At 41.4% G+C, this 21,499-nt stretch overlaps 1 protein-coding gene across 1 annotated transcript in view; it reads right to left on the bottom strand.

The window, feature by feature from the left end:
• UBR5 (ubiquitin protein ligase E3 component n-recognin 5) overlaps positions 1–21,499 on the bottom strand; it is a 137,907-nt gene that overhangs the window by 23,442 nt on the left and 92,966 nt on the right. The window contains exons 24-42 of the mRNA XM_075549424.1: positions 21,042–21,137; positions 20,546–20,669; positions 17,684–17,781; positions 16,604–16,752; positions 15,525–15,616; positions 14,204–14,350; positions 13,977–14,095; positions 13,773–13,899; positions 13,554–13,683; positions 10,585–10,745; positions 10,236–10,475; positions 8,060–8,183; positions 7,362–7,473; positions 4,902–5,033; positions 4,135–4,392; positions 3,297–3,565; positions 2,909–3,120; positions 1,625–1,855; positions 1,029–1,102 (exon numbers count right to left, since the gene is read on the bottom strand). Of these exons, the coding sequence (XP_075405539.1) occupies positions 1,029–1,102; positions 1,625–1,855; positions 2,909–3,120; positions 3,297–3,565; positions 4,135–4,392; positions 4,902–5,033; positions 7,362–7,473; positions 8,060–8,183; positions 10,236–10,475; positions 10,585–10,745; positions 13,554–13,683; positions 13,773–13,899; positions 13,977–14,095; positions 14,204–14,350; positions 15,525–15,616; positions 16,604–16,752; positions 17,684–17,781; positions 20,546–20,669; positions 21,042–21,137 (2,895 nt within the window). The remainder of the gene's footprint in view (positions 1–1,028; positions 1,103–1,624; positions 1,856–2,908; positions 3,121–3,296; positions 3,566–4,134; positions 4,393–4,901; positions 5,034–7,361; positions 7,474–8,059; positions 8,184–10,235; positions 10,476–10,584; positions 10,746–13,553; positions 13,684–13,772; positions 13,900–13,976; positions 14,096–14,203; positions 14,351–15,524; positions 15,617–16,603; positions 16,753–17,683; positions 17,782–20,545; positions 20,670–21,041; positions 21,138–21,499) is intronic.

The following is a 21,499-nucleotide window of genomic DNA, read 5'->3' as shown; positions in this document are numbered from 1 at the left end:
GGAGGCCCTCAAAACTTAAAGGACTGCCAGTGTCTCACAGCTCTCTCATGGGAGCGAGTTGCAGAGTCATTTGTACTGCTTTATAATTTAACTGTTCATTTCTTGTATCACATATCTATCTGTATATAATTAACTGCTTATATATTTATTTACCTATCTGTGTGTGTATATATATATAATTATTAGCAATCTGGTTTTGTCTCGCTGTAGAACACTGCCTAACATACAAGCGCTTGTCTTTTTCTAGAAATGCAAAGCAGAATATAGAATCTTGAGCAAATTCAGGATCCTAGTCATTGATAACTCCAGAAAGCAGCAGTGGTCATGAGCTTAGACTCAGTATCTGTTTACTTGCTAGTTGGCTTCCTCTGTCAGACTGGTCGGAGGACAAAGTCTGGGCAACACACGTTATCCAAATAGGAAGCCAGCATACCAGCACCTTACCAGAGTAAAACTAGGGGCAGTGCTTATAGCTGTGTGCTGAGAAAATACCAGCACGTCCTCAAAAAAGTAAGTTAAGTCATGCTGTCATTCCCTGGGTTAAACAAAAGTAGCAGTTCATATGAAATATAGAAGTGGACCATTCAGCCCCGCTTTCAAAATCTTGAAGTACTGAAAAATATAAACCACAGAAGACCCCCAAATTTGGCAGTATTAAAACTTTTGGTAGATTCCCTCCCAGCCCCTTTAACTGTTAGAGCTTTGATTTTTCTGGGAGTCAGTTTCCCTGAAGAGTGAAAAGTAAACAGAAGGCTAATAGAAATGCAAAGGAGAGGCAAAGAAGATAAAGTAGAAACATCCCAATTGCTGAGAAGTTCACCATGAGGCTTTAGTTCATCCTTAAATTATAAAAAACAGAATGCAAGGACGTGTCAGGAAAAACTGGACAAGGAAAAGGAAGAAATGGAACACAGAGGAGACACCCGAACTTCCCACCCAAACAGAAAACAAGGCAGTTGAGAAGCCTGAAGGGGCAAAGCTGAGGCAGCCGCTCCGTGAAGCAGATTAGCAGGTTTCTGTGCACTAACTTTGGTTGGTGTCGTCATCATTTTCATGCTCTGAATCTTCATTATCAATACCCAGTTCCAAGAGTTCTCGCGTCCTTCAAAAAGACAAGTGAGTCATTACATGTGAGCTTTTTTGTGCAATGTGAAAAGCAGCAAAGATGGGGGAGGGGTGGAAAGTGGGGTGGAACAGACCTGCAAGCTAACACTGCGTTCCCTTCAAAATCTACCCCATTTCACACTTTTCGGGAAAGGGCAGACGAACCAACCAGATTGTAAAATGAGTTCAACAGCAGCAAAAAGTTAATCACACCAAAAAACCATGAGTGTATAATCTACCAATCAACTGTGTGCACAAACTCCCAATCAAAATCATAAGCCACCAGGCCACAATATCGCAATCATGACCTTCTGGACTCTTGGTTTCCATTTTAAGGGAACAGCAGCCCAGCAGTCCAGTTGGCTAGTTTCAAGGCTGCTCACTCCAGTGCGATGATCCTGTACTATTTATTTCCCTCTCGCAGTGCCACTCCCCGGACTCCAGGATCTGGCGGTGTACTACTGAAGACTACCACCAAAGTACCTCATGGACCAACTTCATGGCCGGTGTGGCAGGATACCTTTTGCGCTCCAGTTGAGGTGTGTCCAGTGTTGTCTGCTGATTCATTGCTTTGATCCAATATATCAGGGCTTGGAAAACATAGGCCACATGTTTCAATGAGCAAACATCCAGGACTGGAAGCACATCGGAATGCTCGTCGTTGTGGGAGCGCATTAGAGAGAGAGCGTAATTTAGGAAGTCCCCTCGAGCAGACAGCATCCCTTGACGAGCACTGAGCAACGTGGCGCGTCTGTGGATGCAAAAGGTAACGGGAATGTAAAGACAAGATCATCATGCATATGTAAAACTAGAAACGGAGATCATTTTAAAAGCTCAGCTGACTCAGCTGTAGAAGCACAACTGCTGTGTCTGATTTACTGTCATCATGCACTTTCATATGGAAAGGAAATTCCACTGTTAGACGGGGCGGGGGCAGGGGCAGAGAAGGTAGGTAACTTTCCTAGAAAATGGTTCTAAAGCATCAGTGTTGATAAGATCAACTACCCTCATACCCTTAATTTCAAGAGGTCTGGGGTACGCTATGGAAAGGTCCAGGAAGCTGCAATGGTTTTAAGTGCCCAGGTGATGCTAATAAAGAGCCCAGACCTTGGGCACCAAGAGCACAAGCAACGGGAAAAATAAAAATCAATAAATTGGCCTTCAACAAAATGCAAAATGCCTATACTTCAAAGGACAGCATTTTAAAAAATGGAAAAAGATAACCCACAGAATGAGAGAAATGTTTGCAAACCGTGTATCTGATATCCAAAATATATAAAGCCCTCACACATATCAATGTTAAAAAAAAATGGTAACCCAATTTCAAAACAGGCAAAGATTCGGCGTAGACAAATGGCCAACAAAAGCTCTTTAGCTAAATGTTCGACATCGTTAATCAACAGGAAAACATGAACCACAACACACTTCAGTATGTTTTTGAGCCATGAGGCTGGCTCAAAAACAATTCAAAAGCAATTGAACGGTACACTTTTAAATGGGCAAAATATATAGTATCCACAATAAGTCTTAAACCCCAGCTGCCTGGCAATTTAAAAGAACTTTTAAAACCTTAAAACCTTGCACTTACTTCTTCCTTCAGGCTGCGGGGGGCATATATGACAGCAATCTGAAAGGGGCGGACCTTGTTCTACAGTCGATAATTGCACAGTTCTTCTTGATATGACTGAATTACTGAATTGTATGACATGTGACTGACACACTAATAAAGCTTTTTAAAAAGAGCCAGACCTAAATGTAAGGGCTCTGTCTGAATACGAAGTGCACAGGAAGGAAACAGCCTTACCGCCTGCCTTCAAGCGTTCTTAAACTAGCCTCCTCCCGCGCAGTCATCCTCTCTCTTCGCGCTGAGCTTTGAGAAGCGTGAAGAGGATGGTTGGGGTGTCCTGGATCACCAGCAGAGGCTAATGCAGAACCATAACGTAATTGAGCTTCAGTAGAATCCATAATACTGACCATCCAGTTCCAAGTGGGAATAAGCTTTTCTTCTACATAGTTCTATGAAGACCAAACTAAAATAGTTAAAACTACCACATAGAGTTAAGTATAATAAGAGTAGTATTACATCAGCATTAAAACACTTGTAAGATGAATTCCTGTTAGGCTGGAATGCATCGTAATTACTATCCAACAGATACATATTTGAATGAAGTAACTTGCGAGTGGTTTCATACCTGTAAGTTCACTGCATCTTGGTATGTCAGCTTCACTGCAGCGGGGATCTGAGAGTACACGAGGTGATTGTACTTAGGAATAAGGCCCATCAGGTCGGCAATTTGGCGGATAACAATGCTGTAAGCCCTGGCTAAACTGCTGGCAGATGTCAAGTAGCTGCTGGCATTGCTAGCTTCCAAAGCAGCTGCTGCGGCTGCAGCACTCGTGCTTATGGTGCCGCTCCGGCGCAGGTTGGAAGGATCGATATAGATCAGCCCCGCTGAGCTTGCTAAAAGGGAAAAAAAGAGCCACAATGAGGGGATGTCAGTTGCTGTGTTTCTCTAGCACAGGACAGACTTAGAGAAGTCTAAGCCATCAACAGCTAATGTGTACAAGCTACCCCAAAAGCATTTCTGAAATCGCCCTACTATGGGAGGGAGGGAGGGTTGGGGGTGAGGTACAGGAAGCAAGGACTACTCCTTCCCATGGCCAGGTGGCAACCTGCAAGCATTCGTGGCCAGGTGGCAACCTGCAAGCATTCGTGGCTGTCACATCGGGGTGCTGGGCAGGGATGTTACTGACATCTAATAGGTAGAGGCCAGCAATGCTAGTAGACGTCCTGCTAAAATGCACAGATCAGCTCCCCAACAACAAAGAGTCATCCAGCCCAAGGTGGTCATAGTGACAAGATTGAGAAACTATGCTACAATGACATGCAAATAATTTTTATATTTGCAACTTGGTAAAACTTTTGAGGAAATAAATTAAGCGTGGTTTAAATTGTTCTCTAGGTGAACATGCACAATTAAAATAAAAGCAAGTGAAGCACTCCTAGAAGTGCGGAGCAGTGTGACTTGCCTGCTGGCGTGGAGGTGCTGGAAGGTGCCGTGCTGGCCGCTCGCTGGTGCTGGGTGTTGCGGACAGCCCACTGCATGGAGCGGGGAGCTTGGGCAGCACCGTTGGCATGAGAGCTATTCGTGGTTCTTTCCAATGGCTCGTCCAGCATGAAAGTCTCCTGTTCTATGTCATCACTCTGACTACTGCTGCTGTCAGAGTCACTTGAGTCATTGGATTGAGAATCATCTTCAGAAAAGAAGGCAGGAACGCTGCTTGCTCCTACATTTCATTTTTAAAATATTAATTTGATTTAAAAAAATCACAGGTTTGTTATAATTAAAATTAGCTAGCTCAAACTGCCAACAGCCTTTTTCCCTCTCCCTAAATAAACCCTTTCATCTACATATTGAGCAGAATGTCAGGTTGTTTTTAATAATCCACAAAGCCCAACATTAAAATTTTTATCTAGGGTGGGGTTGGGGATGGAGTGACTTTTAAACGACCTTAAAAATTGACTATTTAAAAAATAAATGACTATTTTAGTCAGAAAAAACATCACTAAACAGCACCTTCCCTGGAATCTACAGAGGAAAAAAAAAAGATGACGTTATGCAACATCCTACCACTCGTGTGCATATAATACAGAGCGTGATTTCATAAATCCATGCCGAATACACATATGAGGGGGCTTCAAAAAGTTAATGGAGAAAATTCACTAATGTTAAATTCCACTTTCCACTAACGTCTAAGCCCTTTCATAAGAACAGCATTGGGTTCAGGCAACACACCGGCTTCGGAGCCAGCAGTCGCCGCGGTCACCACACTTCGGCGCCCACTAGCATTATCCTGGTTGCTGTGGTTACTCTCACTGTCGCTCTCTGTTTCAGCTGCAGCTAACAAGTCCAGCTCCATGTCACTCCCTAGAAAATACATTTAAAGAAGAGTTAGAAAATATATTTAAATAATTAGAAGAAAATCAGAATGAGGAAAGACAAACAGCCTAGCAGATGCACTAAAGATCAAGCACGAGGTGAGAAGCCCGGAGACCTTCAGTGTGGAGATAAGCAAAGCACCCGCTGACCAAGAAAAGGGAGGAGGGGAGTACAATGCCAAGGTTGCCAGCTACAGTAAGGGTGAGTGAGTATCAGCGAATGAGTAGAGGACTGGGGTGCTCATGAACTACTACACATCAATGCAGGGTCTATTGGGCGGAGCCACGAGAATCTACAAAAAGCGTCTAGCAAGGGTCGGTGGGCAGGGTGCCCTGTGTCACTCTCATCTGTTTCTCATGTGGGGTTGCCACAAGGGATGGATGCGGGAGAGGACACCAAGAACAAGTACCCTTGATAGTCCAGGGCTGTATGCACAGATCAAAACGCATAGGTAAATAAACTGTAATGCCAAGGGGAAAACTGCAAGTAAAAAATAATGGAATTTTTCTATTAATTATTTGAAAGCCCATTAAAAAAAAATCATTTTATTGGGGGCTCTTACAGCTCTTACAACAATCAATTGTATCAAGCACATTTGTGCATATTATGCAACCATCATTTCCAAACATTTTCTTTCTACTTGAGCCTTTGTTATCAGCTCATTTTTCCCCCGAAAGCAGACATCTATGTGTAGTTGATGGCATTTCAATTATCTGTCAACTCAGATGCTCACCAAGACATCTAAGCCACACAGAGGCTCAACTGCCTGTTTTAACACTAGGTTTGGGGATATTTCTTGTATACCTTCTCTATGAACATGTAAACAAAACTGCACATTTTCTTTAAAAAGCAACTTGCTTTATTTTAAAACAGCATAATTAGACACTAATTTATAAATGAGGCTATGTGATACTAATACTTACATAAAATTTATATTGACTATACAACTTTTGAGATATTCGGTTCCACATATCATTAAGGGTCACTTGGGTTGGTCGGATAACAATCTCCACTGCATTGTTTGTCTTACCATTTGAGGTTTACTTTCTAAGAACTTTCTGACTACATCTATTATTTATAACTGAAGAAATGCTTTCATGAATGAAACTTATTTACTGGGGCTAATACTCAATTTAAGTTCATATCAAATTGATGCTTATTGGAAGAGATAGGTTTACCACATAGAGAAATAAGATATGACGGGTTAGAAGAAATTGAATTTGGATATATTTTTGTCTCATTAAATGGATAGAAGTCAACATTAATGGTAGGAGATATATGTAAATGGTTTCTGAAAATCAAAATGGATCAAGTGACCCGTCCAGAGAAGCTGGTGTTCAATAGAAAGGAAGGTCATAGAAACAGCACAGGCAACATTTTAAAGACAAGCCTGGTGAAAGGAAGTGCAGGGGAAGGCTGACAAGCAAAACCCACACTATTGTTTTCCTTTTCTTGAATTTCTAAGTGTCTTCTAATGCAATTATAAATTATCTTATTTTAAAACCTGTAACAGGAGGGAGACACAGCAACAAATAAAAAGAACAAGGAAGAATATACAACTGTCTTAATATATATTTACCATATATACTCAAGTATAAGCCGACCTGGATATCAGCCAAGGCACCTACCTGATTTTACCATACAAACTGCATTAGAAATGTGTTGAAAAAACTCGGCTTACACACAAGTATATACGGTATATAATTCTCATTACTCTCATGTTCTAAAGGCCCTTTGATACTACTGAATTAGCACATACTGAACAGCCTTGTTCAATTTCATCTAGGAATGGCGTCTCGGCGGCAACAGCAGCTAGGGGCCCGCCCGACTGTTGACCCCTACGGCTGGCACAATTCAAACCCAGCCGCCACCCCATGGGAAAAGCTGCAGCAGTCTGTTCCCACAAAATTTATGTTCTTGGAAACGTTAAGGGCAGTTTCCTCTCTGTCCCACAGGATTACTACTCATCAGAATCGACTCAGTGGCCAACACCTGTGCATGTGAACAGTTAATGCAGTTGGCTGCTCACCAAGAGGATGGAAATTCGATCCACTCAGGGCACCTTGGAAGAAAAGCCTACCAATCTACTTCTGAAAATGGGCCCACTGAAAGCCCTCTGGAGCAGAGCTGTCCTCTGACGCACTCCCTGTGAGTCAGGACCAGCTTGACAGCAACTTTTTAACACGACAGTTACCTACTCACAACTTCAAATATGCTACCGAGGGTCTCTGGCAGACAGCAGAGCATGTCACCATGCATCGAGTGGGGCTTTTCTGCAGCCAGAGGGGCCGAGTCCGCTCCCAGACAGGTGCGTACCGTCCTCGTCGTGCTCGTCGTGCTGGCCCTCCGCCTCCGCGCTCTCCTCTCCGTGCTCCTCCTGCTCGTCCGGGTGCTCTTCTTCCCCGGCCACACCCTCCACCACCTCCACCTAAATCCAGAATCTCAATTGTAGACAATCAAGGCACATAACAAACCCACTTCTCCAGCGGTGATATTGCATAGCAATGAGTAAAAAGAGAACAAAGACCCTCGACTATCAATGACTTTACAAGACTATCAATTGTGCACACTTCCAGTAGTTTTGAAATCCTCACTACTGGTGAGAATTTGTTACCGAAAATGTGTCACCATTATCAGAAAGTTTATGATTATTCTCAAATGTTGCTTGTGGAAATCTAAACAATGTTATACACCTGTCATTATAAAATATATTCCTAAGTCCATAGTCTCTTCTCTACTTTTAAACAACTGGCACAGAGCTAGTACTTTTTTAAGCTAGTATTTTTAATATTAAAAGTTTTTACTATTAACCCTTGAAAAAAGCAAGTTTCTATATCCAATTTTGAATATGACAGTATTCTTAGTATACATAACCACAAATGAGAACATAAAAACAGCCTAAAGAGTGGATGCAAATGCACAGATAATAGTTTTAAATGTCATGTGACTACTCTCCCCTCCGGCCTGCCAAATCAAAGCCTTCCAACTATCACAACGGAAACGGTCAAAACCACCTCTTCCACATCTGCTGAAACAATATCATCCTGCTCTTCGTCTCTGCCCCGGACAGGCTGTGACTGGCTGATGCGCCTCTGCTGTGGATTCCGGATGATGTAGGATGACTGCGACTGACTGGAACTGGAAGGGACCAAGAGGTTATGGGAGTGCTGCTTCCACACTTGACAGGCAGACTGCTGGCTCACCCTCCTCAGGGTAAGCATTTAATCTCACCACCCCTGTCTGAGACACTTGCTAAGATGTCATTTAAAAACCGACCTAAGAATTTTTAAAATCCAATAATAATTCATCTCTAACATGGCAGAAAATATGAACTTGATGGCATTTTATTTTCCATAAAGACTTAATTTATAAATCTCACAATTTGTCTCTGCATTTATCCTGAGTCATTTCAAATCCTGTTAATGTACATTATTTGCAGGAGCCCCACCCACTGAGAAGTTCTGGAGGGAACGATGATTGGTCCCTGCTCCATGTGCTCAACACCAGAACTTAGGAAGAAGTAAATGTAGAAGGAAGACCCATTCCCTGAGAGTTTGGCACGCGGGTGGCACGGCAGTTATAAACAGTTAGTCTCAGAGACCCCCCAGGGGTCGTTATGAGCCAGCCTTGACTCCATCCACGGCAGGAAGAATAGAATACAGAGACACCAAAAGGTGTGAATCTACCAGCTACTCTGAATAGCCTATGGGGCAGTTCTGGACTGTCCTGCAGGGCTGCTGTAAGTCAGAACCCACAGAGAGCAGTAGGTCTGATTTGGTTCATGATGGTAGAAAGGGTTTAAGGTGCCCAGTTCCTAGCCAAAAAGCTCAATGCCACTTAACAGTGCCTCGAGATAAAGACTTGATCATCTACTTCCAAAAGATGTGTCCCGGACAACCCTGCGGAGCAGAGTTCTATTCTGACACACACGGGCTGATGAGTTAGAGGAGACTGGATGGGCAGCTGGTGCAGTTATTTACTTAAAAGACCTGACATAATGCCTACTTCTTATCACCTTATTAACCATTGCTTATAAACCATTCAACATCCAATAAAACCAATGGCATGTGGCTACAACAGTTAAGTTCATAACATGGCACTAAGGAAAAAAAAGAGTAAAAACATCTTATAAGGGATTAAAGAAGTCAAATGATACAACAGAAAATGCAAAATGACCAAACTCAAGACTCAAGGGATGGGATCCAATCCAGTTCCACCACCAGAGGGAAATCTCAGGGACTGATCCAAGTGTGTGCTTTTTACCTATTAAGACAGTCAAAAGACATCCTTGCAGGGAAAGACTGATTGCAATTAGCACTATCTCTTGATTATCAGATCAGGAGATGCTCTTTCCAAGAAGACTTGAGAAGTTGGCCACACACCAAAAAGGGAAATGGAGTGAGGAGAGCTGAAGCGGGTACAATGCTCTCCCAATTAGGCTAAAAAGCTGTGTAAGATGATGCAAAACATGTAGGGATGGCAGGACACAAAAAGGATTTTCTCCATGAGAAGGCTTGACAATAAAAAATTAAAGATTCCCCACCCCAACCTAAAGAATGAGCACTGTTTATTAGTAAGATGTTCAAACAAGTTGTCTTCATATTCGTATTAAAGTTTAAGAAGCACTGTGCTAGAAAGTTCTGATGCCTAAGCATTCTAACATGAACAGTTTAGAGTTTAGTCAGGGAAACGATCAGACTTAAACAATCTTATAACTAGAAACCATCATCATCCAAGAGAATAAGGCTGTTTTAGTAAATATTAAAAATGTCTGTTACCATGTGATATTCAGAAACAAAACAGAAGAGTTAACATCCTTTTTTGTTTACCCTCCTGTAACTCAAGACTTTCTGGTCTCAACTTGACCTTACTGCAGACATGTTTAAAGGTAAGACAGGCAGAAATAAGGTTGGCCATGGAAATAAATGTAAATTTCTTAGATCACTCTATTAACAACATAAAAACAGCATTTTTCAAAAACCACCGGTGGCTACTGATACACATAAACGTAACTTGTGTGTGCCCTTCCCGCACTGCACCTTGGATGAACAGATGTGTAAGTGCTAAAGTGCTTTGGTATGTTCCAAACAAGTAAACTACCACTTGTGCAACCCATGCTCAGGTCCAGAAGCCGAGTCTTCCACAAAGGTTTTAGTAAAGCAAACACAGAATGAGCGGGCGGAAGCTCACCTGCTGGTGTGATCAGATGAAGGCCGTGGGGGCAAGGGCTCCACAGAGAAGAGTTCCTCGCTGCCCTGCATAGCGTCTATGCTCGTGCTAGCCAGGGTGAACGGGGCCGTCGGCCGGGCAATCCCCATTCGGACGGGAACTATCAGCGACTCTGCTACGTTACACAACTCTTCCACAGCATACGGCAGCAGTGCTTGGAACACACGCTTGCATTTTCCAATTGGCTGTGGAATAAAGTTGCTAGACCCAAAAAAAGTAAAGAATCTAGTGTGAATTCCTTCATAGACATGATCTCACAAAGCAAGGTGTGCAAAATGAAATAACCACCAAATCAAAAAGGAGTGCTTACTTCTTCTTTTTGGATGAAGCCATTTCCACACTAAGAATGACAAAAACTCTTGCCACTGAACGAAGAAATCTCATTGTCACAGCAATAGCTTCTTCTCTACGTCCAGGTGTGTATTTGTTCTGAAGCTCTTTCACCAGTGTTCCCAGTAGAGTATCTAAAAGCTTAAAAAAAAAATCACACTCTTATTGCTGAGACGCTGCATAAGACATTCAAACATGCATAAAGTCTAAACTTGTAACACTTTCCTTTAATATTAACATCCCATTAAATCTCAAGAAAAATTTTAACCAAGCATTTACAATGTCAAGAGTCACTTTATGCAACACACGCCTGTGGTCGGATGCCATCCAGTCACACTACAGAACGCAAAATTGATTCTGTATTGTCTCCCAGACTGTCATTGTATTGGTAGCACACAACCAAGCCCATCTCCCTTAGTGGCTGCTGAGTTGGAACTCCCAATCTTTCTGTTTGCAGCCAAATGCTTAACTACTGCACCACAAGGACTCATTAACATGCCCATATCAAAGAAACAAGCCCATTGCCACCAAACTGACTCCAACTCACTAACCCTATAGTATAGAGCAGAACTGTGCCATAAGTTATCCAAAGCATTAAATCTTCAAGGAAGTAGACATCGCACAGAATGGCTGGTGGGTTTGCTTGAACTGACTTTCAATTCACAGTAGAGTACTTAGCATCTTGCATCATCAGGCCTCCTTTAACCTATAGTGGCTCCTAAATACAATCTCAAGGAGCCCTGGTGGCATAGTTAAATGGCTAACTGCAAGGTTAGCTGTTCAAATCAACCAGTCACAGAAGAGACTCGCTAAGAGGTCTCTTAAAGATCAGTCTCAGAAACCAAAAGGGGCAAGTACACTTTATCCTATTATGGTCACTGTACGTCAGGATGGATTCAGTGCAGTGGGTTTTAAGGACCATGTCTTCAGTTCTATAGTCTTCCATCTAAATCTAATTCCTATACCTGTGAATATAATCTCACTTGGGAGTAGGGATTTATTTGTTACAAGAGGTCATGTTGGTTGGTATAAGGTATGTATTAAAAAATGATCTTTGAGATAGATGCACAAAATCAGGCACAGAAGATGCTAACAAAAATGGAGCGTTGAAGAAACGACAGAGACCGCGTGGTTACGCCAAGAAACACCAAGAAGAAATGTTAGCACAGCAGGACAGGGATTTAGTCCCCAGGGTGAGCAGAGAGCCTTTCCCTGGAGCCTCTGCATGAACTTGGACTTCCAGCTTCTTGAACTCTAAGAGAAAGCCTTCTGTCCTTTGAAAACACCCCTGTGTGGTATTCGGGTTAGAGCAGCATTTGGTGCAACTCCAAATACGTCCCGTCAGAGGAAGAATGTACTTTACGCACGAAAGAGTACTGGGAGCGTGGTGGCACAGCAATGAGCAGTTGAGCTGCCAACCGAAAGATCAGTAGTTTGAACCCACCAGCAGCTCCAAAGAAGGAAGGATGTGATCCCAGGCTCCCACAAAGATTACACACTAGGAACCCTCTGGGGCAGTTCTACTCGACCAAACAGCATTCACATGAATCTGAATCAACTCAACAGCACACAACAGACGGCATACCAAGTAGATTCAAATGTTTACATTAATAAGTAATACCATCACCTCATACAGCCAATTATTCTTAGTGTCTTTTCGATGCACATCTATTAATCAGAGAACATAGTAACTTCACTTTAAAAACATGTTGCTTTGTTGTTAGATGCCATTGAGTTGGTTGCAACCCACAGCGCCCCAAAGCACACTAAGTTAACACCCTGCAAGGCACCGTCCTTGCAGCTGTTCCTATGCCCGAGTGCACTGTTGCAGCCACGGGGCCAACGTCCCTCGTGCTGCTGACCTTCACCCTTTTCAAACACTGCTGGATTAGAGTTCACTAAGTGATTGTGTTGAAATTGGTTTAAAGAGCCCATTATTACTGGAGGCTTAAGATGTTTCAGTTTATAAACTTTACATAGTTCTGTATCGTTATTTTGTTTTTCATGGGGTAAATGATTTCTTTCGACAAATTCTGTGGGCAGGTATTTTGGGGGCTCTCCACACAGTAATGGCTTCCCAGCCCATGCCACCTGACAATGTCTGTTGTGTTCTTCTTTAACACAACCTCATCAGTACTGCGTTTCATAGCTCCACTTTGTTTGCTTGAAGGGATTTAGAACAATGCACTAAGTTGATATTAATTTTGAAAACTGGTCTATACTGTATACATACTGTATTTTAATACATTAAAATTTTTAACAAAAATCTAATTTTTATTTGGTACTTTAAAATATTTCCTACAAAGCTTCCCCAACACTCATTAGTATTCTAATTGCAGCCAGTATTCCAGTTATTAATAAGGGTCATAATAATCAAATAAATAAATAGGAAACTGTGAAAAAGTTAACTATTTTTACATGTTTGTGTAACACATATATGCCAAGCTTATACTTCAACTGTATATGTTTAATCTTTGCAAGTTAGGAGTGGATTCTGGAAACTTTGGAGTCAACAATAAAGAACAAGAAAACAGAGAGACCTCGGGGGGGGGGGGGGAGTGTATAGTAATTACAGTGAACTTAAAAGAATAGAAATGCACATAAATTACAACCAAAAGGACTCCAAAATGGTGATGTATGAGGAAATTTCATTATCTTTTTATTCCATTTTCCCACAATTTTTTGGAAACCTCTTCCTATATATTTTTTTCTTTCCTTCTTTTGTTTAAAATATATTTTCTATTCTATGAGAACAATTGGTTAGTATCTGCCAAGTAAGGAGAAATTTGTTCTCTCGTAATGAAAGTTTTGGCCAATGGGGGAAAAAAAAGTGGAAAAACAGAATAGAAATATATCCACTCCTCTTAATTACTAACTGCGTAGTTTGCATTAGAGTAAGGCCATGGCATGCGTGATTTCATGTGCGTGCAGCAGGCCTTCAGAACCTACCAGAATGTCCGCTGTGCACTTGACTATAAGGCAGTGAGTGAAACAGTCCAGCCGAATGGTCCCGCTCTGCTGATTGAGGTACACTTGTTCTTCAGGCAGAAGATGGCCTATCCGGCTGCTGGCACTGAGGCTGAAGGGAGAAGGGAAGATAGAATGCCAGTTATTACTGCTGACACACTAGCAGTGGCGAGATCTAAAAATATGTCGATGAATACATACGGGTCTTTATTCTCCTGCGACCCAAACATAATCATAGATTTCAAGGCATTCCAGTCCTGGAGAACTCGCTCCAATGCAAGCTGGGCAAATCTTGGAGGCTCTAAATCATGATCAGGCATATCTGAATCTAGAGCAGGGAAAAGCACAGTGAGTGGACCGCAACATTTTCTTTCCATAGATGTGAGGAATGCCAGGTAGCTTTACCTTCAGGGCTGGCCGTTTTCCGGTTCCGATCCTCTCGGATTCGAGGTGGCCGGTACTGGCAGTGCTCCACAGTCTGCCTGGCCACCGTCTGCACTAGAAACAGCAGGAGGTGCTCTCCCCTGCAAAACGCAACGGACGCACTGATGAGCAAAGACAGGCAATGTAGGATGGCCTGGCTTTGCAGTGGAAGGGAACTGAATTCAGGGATGCGTCCCAGGCCCACTTGCCTGCTGTTTGGCAGCGTGACCAGGTTAGTAGCAGTGAGCAGACGGTACAGCAGATCAAGACGAGCAGATTTCTGTCCAGCGATTAAAGTTTTACATTTACATTTCTCCCAGCAATCACAATAGGCTGTTGGAGATGTTCTTTTAAGTCTAGAAAATATTAATACATAAGTCAAACCACAGATTTTTAAAAAACAAAACACAAAGGTCTTCATTGAAATTAAATGCACAGCTCATGGAAACGAAAGCTTGCTAATTTTTAAATGCCCAGCTGCTAAGTTTGACGTACTAAGAAGGATTTAAGTAGAACAGTAAGAAATCTTTAAAACCACAAAGAATTCCCATGAAGAGAGGTAGACTGAGGGCTCAGATGCAGGCACTTCCTCTGGAGTATCTCCTGAGTTGCCTATGGTCCCAAGCAAGGGTCACTGCTCCTTCTGGAAGCATTTAATGGACTGCACACCACCCTTGAGGGCAAAGATTTCCTACTGGTGTCCTCGAATAGGGCTGTCAGCTGTGTGATGGCAGGGGCTATCTTACTTGTCTCCACCCGCACCTGAGCAACGAATGTACTGATAATTAAGTACTCAGTGAAACAAGAGATGATCATTTTCAAGTGCAGAAAACAGGGAAAACACAAATATTACAAACACTTGCCCGACTTTACTTAGTCATTTTAAAGCCCCATAGATGGTCTTTACAATCCAATGACCTGTTACAAACGCTAAGCCTCTCCATGTGTAATACATTGACATGGATATGACTATGCTGCTAAGGCATCGTGACAAGGATTCTTCTTAGACCTGAAAGGAATGTGGTTACAGTGCTTTCTTTTTAGGTTGGTGATTCAATTGTGTAAGAGGAAAATGAAGTTTAAGAACCAAATAAGGCCCAGACCAAACACGCACCTGAGTCTCAGTGCCTGTGGCCACTTTCCCACAGCAAATGAAAGCTCAAGGCACCGAGAGCATGGCTGGAAGCTCCAGCCAAACTCCTTCTAAGGATGGGGTTCTCAAAAGACTGATCCCACACTCATTACAATGCATTTTAACCTTTTTCAACAGGATTTTTCCTAGAACTAGAAGGGAAAAAAATCAACACTGCAATTTACTTTAAATTATGAACCACAGGGTTTTTTCCATTTGTAAATTGGCGTGAAGAGGGCAGCATGAGAAAATTTTATGGGTTCTGAAATATAAACAAAACATGACTGAGTGTACGTCTGAAGATCACTGCCATCAGGTCCATTCGGACCATGTGGATGATTTTAGCGCAGTAACACACCTCGGCGGTTTCCATGACAGGGAACAAGAACTGTACTCACTTGCAGTCATGACCTTTATGACAAACCCTGGCACATTCTGTACAACAGCAAAGTGACTCCAGCAAGCCGCAAGTCCGACACTCGAAAATATCCTAAAATGTGACAGCAGACAGGGTAAGACATGAACAAATAAATAAATTCTCAAAGGGGAGGGAGGGAGGGTTGGGAAGGGACAAAATGAGCTGATACCAAGGGTCTAAGTAGAAAATGTTTTGAGAATGATGGTGGCAACAAACGTACAAATGTGCTTGACTGGATGGATGGTGATAAGAATTGTACAAGCCCCCAATAAAATGATTTAAAAAAGAAAAGATTCTAAAATGCAAACAGCAGGTTTTAATTTTCTGTTTTTATGTGGCTCCAGAGAGCTGCTTTTAAGTATTTCAATGGCATGATTTTTAAAAGATTTAAAAGTTATATAGTAATAATAAATATTTATTTTGTCACAACGCTATCAATCCAATCACAATGGAACAGAATAAAATTAATGCCGTGCTCTAAAAAAGAAGGCATTATATAGGCACCAGTGAATACACAATTTCCATTACATAAATAGAAATAAAATCCTCCCAGTGGGGCAATAAATATATTACCTGACAGACATGATATTTACAAAACATCTACCAAGACATCTATCAAGATTATAAACTCAAAAAAAAATCCAAACTTAATGCCATAAAGTCAATGCAAACTCACAGAAAGCCTATCAGACAAGGTAGAACTGCCCCTGTGGGATTCAGAGACTATTGGCGGGAGCAGTAAGTCCTATCTTTCTCCTGGTGAGCGGCTGGTGGTCTTGAACTGCTAACCTTGCAGCCCAATGTGTAACCACTGTGCCACTAGCGCTCCTGGACCACATTAGATCACTCAGCAGGGAGTTCCACTTAATGTACTATCCCATACAATAAGTGTATCCCATATTCAGTACCCAACTAGGTTCACTTTCTTTGGAGAATTTTCTACCTCAGAGTACAGAGAAATAGCAGACTTGTAATCCCAAGGTTGAGAACTACAACTCCAATGAGAGTTGTAAGGAGGCTGAAGATGGCGGAAATACAAGGACATATAAAATAGCATACCTGGTTAATGTGCTCTGCCCCAGTCCAGGTAAAGCTGCAGGTGTCATTGCAACACAAGACATATAAAGGAGAATCATCTGGGTTGGTACCCGATGGACACACCATTCCCATAAACACATCTTCCTCTTTCTCACTGGAGGAAACTTCCGCTAAAAAGATTAATAGCAGTAGGTCATGTATCAGAAAAGGACTACTTCCCGCAAATGGAAAAGCCTTGATACATAGAAATATCAATCAGAAACTGATAATACAAAGTCACCAAGCAAGGAAATCCATGTAATTTTGGATCAATGCAAGGCAGAGCATTATATCATCATAAATTCAAACCACACCTCACAATGCTAATACACCATGTCAGCCACTTGAATACTTACTGCTACGTAAAGCAGTTTAGACTCAAGTCCTAGCGCTACTTAGCAAATTATGACAATATAGCAAATGAGCACCAGTGCTTTTACCATAGCTACTTTTATCTCTTTAAGACTGGGTATCAGAAATTGACATTCTTTAGAGTTTTCTAGAATGCAGGAATGCCAAGCATAAGTCCCTATAATAAGATAGTTGTTTACTATTGCCCTAAGATTTTATAACTACCACCAGTAGTTCACCAGTGACAGGACAGATTCTAGAAATAATCCACCGTTAATTTCTACAAGATATTATGATCTCCAGTATGATTTTTTCTAACTTGAAGTTTCTTCAAAAATGTTTCTTGATGGGAAGTTGGAAGATAAAATACACGTGAGTAAAGTAGAAACAAATGAATTTGATACACGTGTGCATAAGTTACATAGTAGCTTAATACAGACAATAATACCATTTACATAAAGACCTTAAGTTCAAAAACAGTCAGCAAACATGAGGGAAACCTTCAATGGCACAAACTGACAGAAAATCCACAGAACCTCCAACGTTTATGAAGATGGCACAGGAAGGGCCAGGAAAGGTTTTTTTCTGTTCTGCACAAGGTTACCATGAGTCAAAGTCCACTCGATGGCAACTCACGACGACGACGATGCATAAGCCTCATCCAGTTGCGTTTAAAACATACAAACTATTTAGGACTCAGAGCAAATGTACCTTTTGCAATTTTCTGAGCGGTTTCTAGGATGGTAATTGCAGCAGGATAGGCTCGGCCACTGACCGCTGACATAAACGGGGTCATCCCTCGCGCATCCCTAGAACGAGAGCAAGCACTCAGAGAAACGGCAATGATTTTCCTACAGGATCATAAAGAAAATGGGTGTGCATAATGGGAAATAATTTGTTTTATTACAAAATATCCCCCCACCGAACGAGAAATGGCTGCTGTTCCTGCTGTACTTTTTGCTCCCGTATTGCAGTTAAGGAAGAAAGGAGCTTGTGAATCTTCAGGGTTTTCACAGACTATTTTCCTGTCTTTAATGAGACTGAGAATACCCAGCAACAACTCTGCAGTCAAGCTATTTCATGCTGAAGACAAGCTCTCACACCTTCCAGACATGGGAGTAACAATCTCTATCATAACAGAATTGTGGCAAGGGATAAAAACGGTTGTAATGTAAAATGTTTTTATTTGTACAATATAATGCAAATAACATGCATCTAATGAGTGCTCGCTATTATTTTCTCTTAAGACACTCAAAAACCTTCTATCAACTTTCACTACTTCTTAAAATCCCCAAATTCCCCCCAAATCTAATCATCAGCTACTTGTGCCTTTCACCCACTTCTCCGAAGGACATGCAGTCTTACACCCACAATTGCTCATTTGTTATGTCTACTTGAAATCTTCCCACGTCCCTTCACAGTTTGCCCTAACCTGATCTCGACCTGAGGTCATCAACTTACACCAATGGCATCACCGGCACCCTCGACTAAGATAGATAGACAAATAGGTTCTTCTTGGATTCTTCCCTTCAAAATCAATTACTGTTTATTTTTGCAGCCAGTCCTTATTTTCCATTTACAAAACCAACTTATGAGTTGTGTTTATCACAATATACACATTAAAATTAATGATAGTTAAATAAAACAATAATCTCTAGCATATTCTTCTGGTCTTGTTCCAAGCCTTCGTGGTACTATTGCGCTATTAACTATTATTCTCATGTTCCACCCTGTCTAGCCAAACTTATTACTCCAACAATCCAATCCAAATACTTGACATGATATTCGAAGAACTTCACAGTGGTGGTTTGAGCTTCATTTTTCAGATTCAGTGGCCATGAGTCTCTTCTAATCATGCACTTTCAATGCTTAATGGCACCAATCCTAAAACAATTCCTATTCCTGTCTCCGTGTGGTCGCCGTCCACTTTCCTCTACCCGTTTTCATGGTTCTAACTTCAATTTTGTAAGCTGCCTCTATGTACTATGTTCCCACCACCTATTTAGTCCAAAAACGCAGGTCTGTGCTCCCTGCCCCAATTATTACACACATTACTATATCTACAATCTAATCTGATTATGAACTACTCAAGAGCAGACATGTTTTATGCCATGATGCAATGTATCCTGATTGTTTACAGTAAGTCTTAAATTATTTCCACCCTTAGGGGAAGTATGATCTGACTAAATGCAATCCTCTGGGTATTTATTCGTGGGGACGAATTTATCCAAATTTACTTTCTTTAGCTTAATTAATAAAAGCAAATTTTAGCAAGCCACACCTGTTTGGACTTGGAGGGAATTTGAGGGATTCTAAAACTGATAATACTGAATATGCCTTTTCAAACTGTTCATATGACCCCTAATTCTTTGCTGCCCTACACATGCCATGCGATGCTGAGACCCAGCGTTCTGTGTAACTCCAAGCAGTTTATATAGGAGTTAAATGCAATACAGAAAAGCACCTTTCTCGACAGTCATTCACATGGTAATTTCCATATAAACCTAACAGGACACTTTATGAGCAACTCCAGGCGATGCTTCCACAGGGGTAATATATAAAGGAAGAAGAGGATCGACTGACAATCTGTGTGACTGTTACCTAGAAGGCGGCCAGAGGAGCCTTGCCCGCCCCACTCCTCTGCTTAGTTTTAAAACTGCTCTCACATCGTGATCGTTTTATTAAAATGGCAGCAGGTGCACTTTCTCAGACGAAGTGGGAAAAAAATAACCTGCAAGAACTAAAGTACAGGCCAATGAAATAAAACTATGAAAATGAATTGCAGCATGGATTAGAAAGAGAAGCATGTATGCTTTTGGTACCAAAGGATTATGAGGAAACGACATCACTAACTAAAAATGACAGGCACGTGAGGAAAAATTGGATGTGCTGCGTATAGGTGTAGCGTCCTAGAAGCAGAGCAGCTAGAGTTCTCACAAGCTTTGCATGTGCATAATTTCATAGGTGCCTCGGCCATTTACTAAGCTTCTATTTAGCGATAACTTCATCAATTCCGTGACTTATTTTTACTAGTGGGTCCTAGCATTAAAGTAATCATAAATTCTTAAATTGGGAAATTTTCACGCAAAGCTTAGTAAAAGTTTAAACAAACACACCACTCCTATCTCCCTCTCTCCCACTAAAAAACACCCCTTGTACTTCTTAAATATTTAAGGAGTCATGAATGTATGAGACCGACCTGGGTTGGAATTCAATCTTATTAGCCACTTCACTAATTTGTGGCCACAAACAAGTCTGCTTCTTCAAATAATAAACACTAAACTAGTATAATTCTGTCCCGGTTCTGAAGTGATACAATTGCAATCTATGGAGCTGCATCTGCGAAAGCCGAGCCTGTGATCTTTTTAACAAGGTCCCTTAAAGGTTGGTTTGTATCTCCGTAGTGCATACCATATGAAGTTAAGAAGGTCTTTTTCACGGAAAACAGCTTAATAGCAGAGGGACTACAATGCCGGATTCTGATAAACAATGGGAGATTCCCGTTGACTGAAGTTTACTCAGTCACAGTAGCTGAACTGCTTTTCTTCCTATAAGAAGTCAAGTCCCACTTACTTGGCAGAGAGGAGCTCTGGAAGGCAGGGCTGCAGGACAACACTGTCACACAACAATTTCAATATACAATGAGCGTTTGCCTTTCGATCCTTGCATTCTACTACAGACGGCTCTGTGGAAGGGCCTGCAAGCATTTGGTTACAAAACAGAGTAAATAAGACAAAGTAAAATGTTCTGGAATAATATACTAGGGATATAAATTAAACAAACCATTAGCTAAGAAAAAGTCTCTTGGATTAGTAATAAGCCATTAACTTCATTACAAGGAATTTAAACACATGAATGTATTTTATAAGCCTCCTATTTACAAACGTACCTAACATGCACGTAACATTTTCACTGATATAGGGAATAAATCTAAGTCAGAGAATTAGAAGCTTTTCAAGCCCAGGAAAATCTACTTGAGATAAAGTGAGACCCTGTAGAGACCTTAAGCAAAGTGTACCTTTTTATTCCTTCCAAACTCCTAGGCAGAGAACTCGGAATAGATTCTCACCTGGGATGGTGGAGGTGCTTGGTCCTTGACCGGTGCCAGTCGCTGCTGTGGTAAGAGATCCCACAGCGGGGGCCAGGATAAAATCAATGTCACCATCTTTTAGTAAACAGAACAGTAGGATGTACATCATTATAGACAACATGTTCCTAACATGTTCTCTTAACTGGCCTTATAGCTTTTCACTGCAGCCAAAGGTCAAATAAGACAGAAGTTTAAAGTGAAAACTTGAAAACTATTGAGAAGAAATTCATCACGTAAATCAATGAATTATCTATCTTGAGATATGCTTAACAAAGTATCTAACTATGGCTTCTTTCCAAGAACAAAATTTTAATATTCCTGTATGAGAGGAGTACTAAAGTTTCCAAAATTTTAATTTTTAAAGCAAAAGATCCCAAACCAAACTTTTATTCAAATAACTATGATGCTACTTTCAAACATTCCAAACTCCTAAAAAG

Source organism: Tenrec ecaudatus, chromosome 5 (genome assembly GCF_050624435.1).
Source record: "Tenrec ecaudatus isolate mTenEca1 chromosome 5, mTenEca1.hap1, whole genome shotgun sequence".
Classification (NCBI taxonomy): Eukaryota; Metazoa; Chordata; class Mammalia; order Afrosoricida; family Tenrecidae; genus Tenrec; species Tenrec ecaudatus.
The sequence above is the reverse complement of the archived record's forward strand: the minus strand, read 5'-3'. Positions and strand labels throughout refer to the sequence as shown.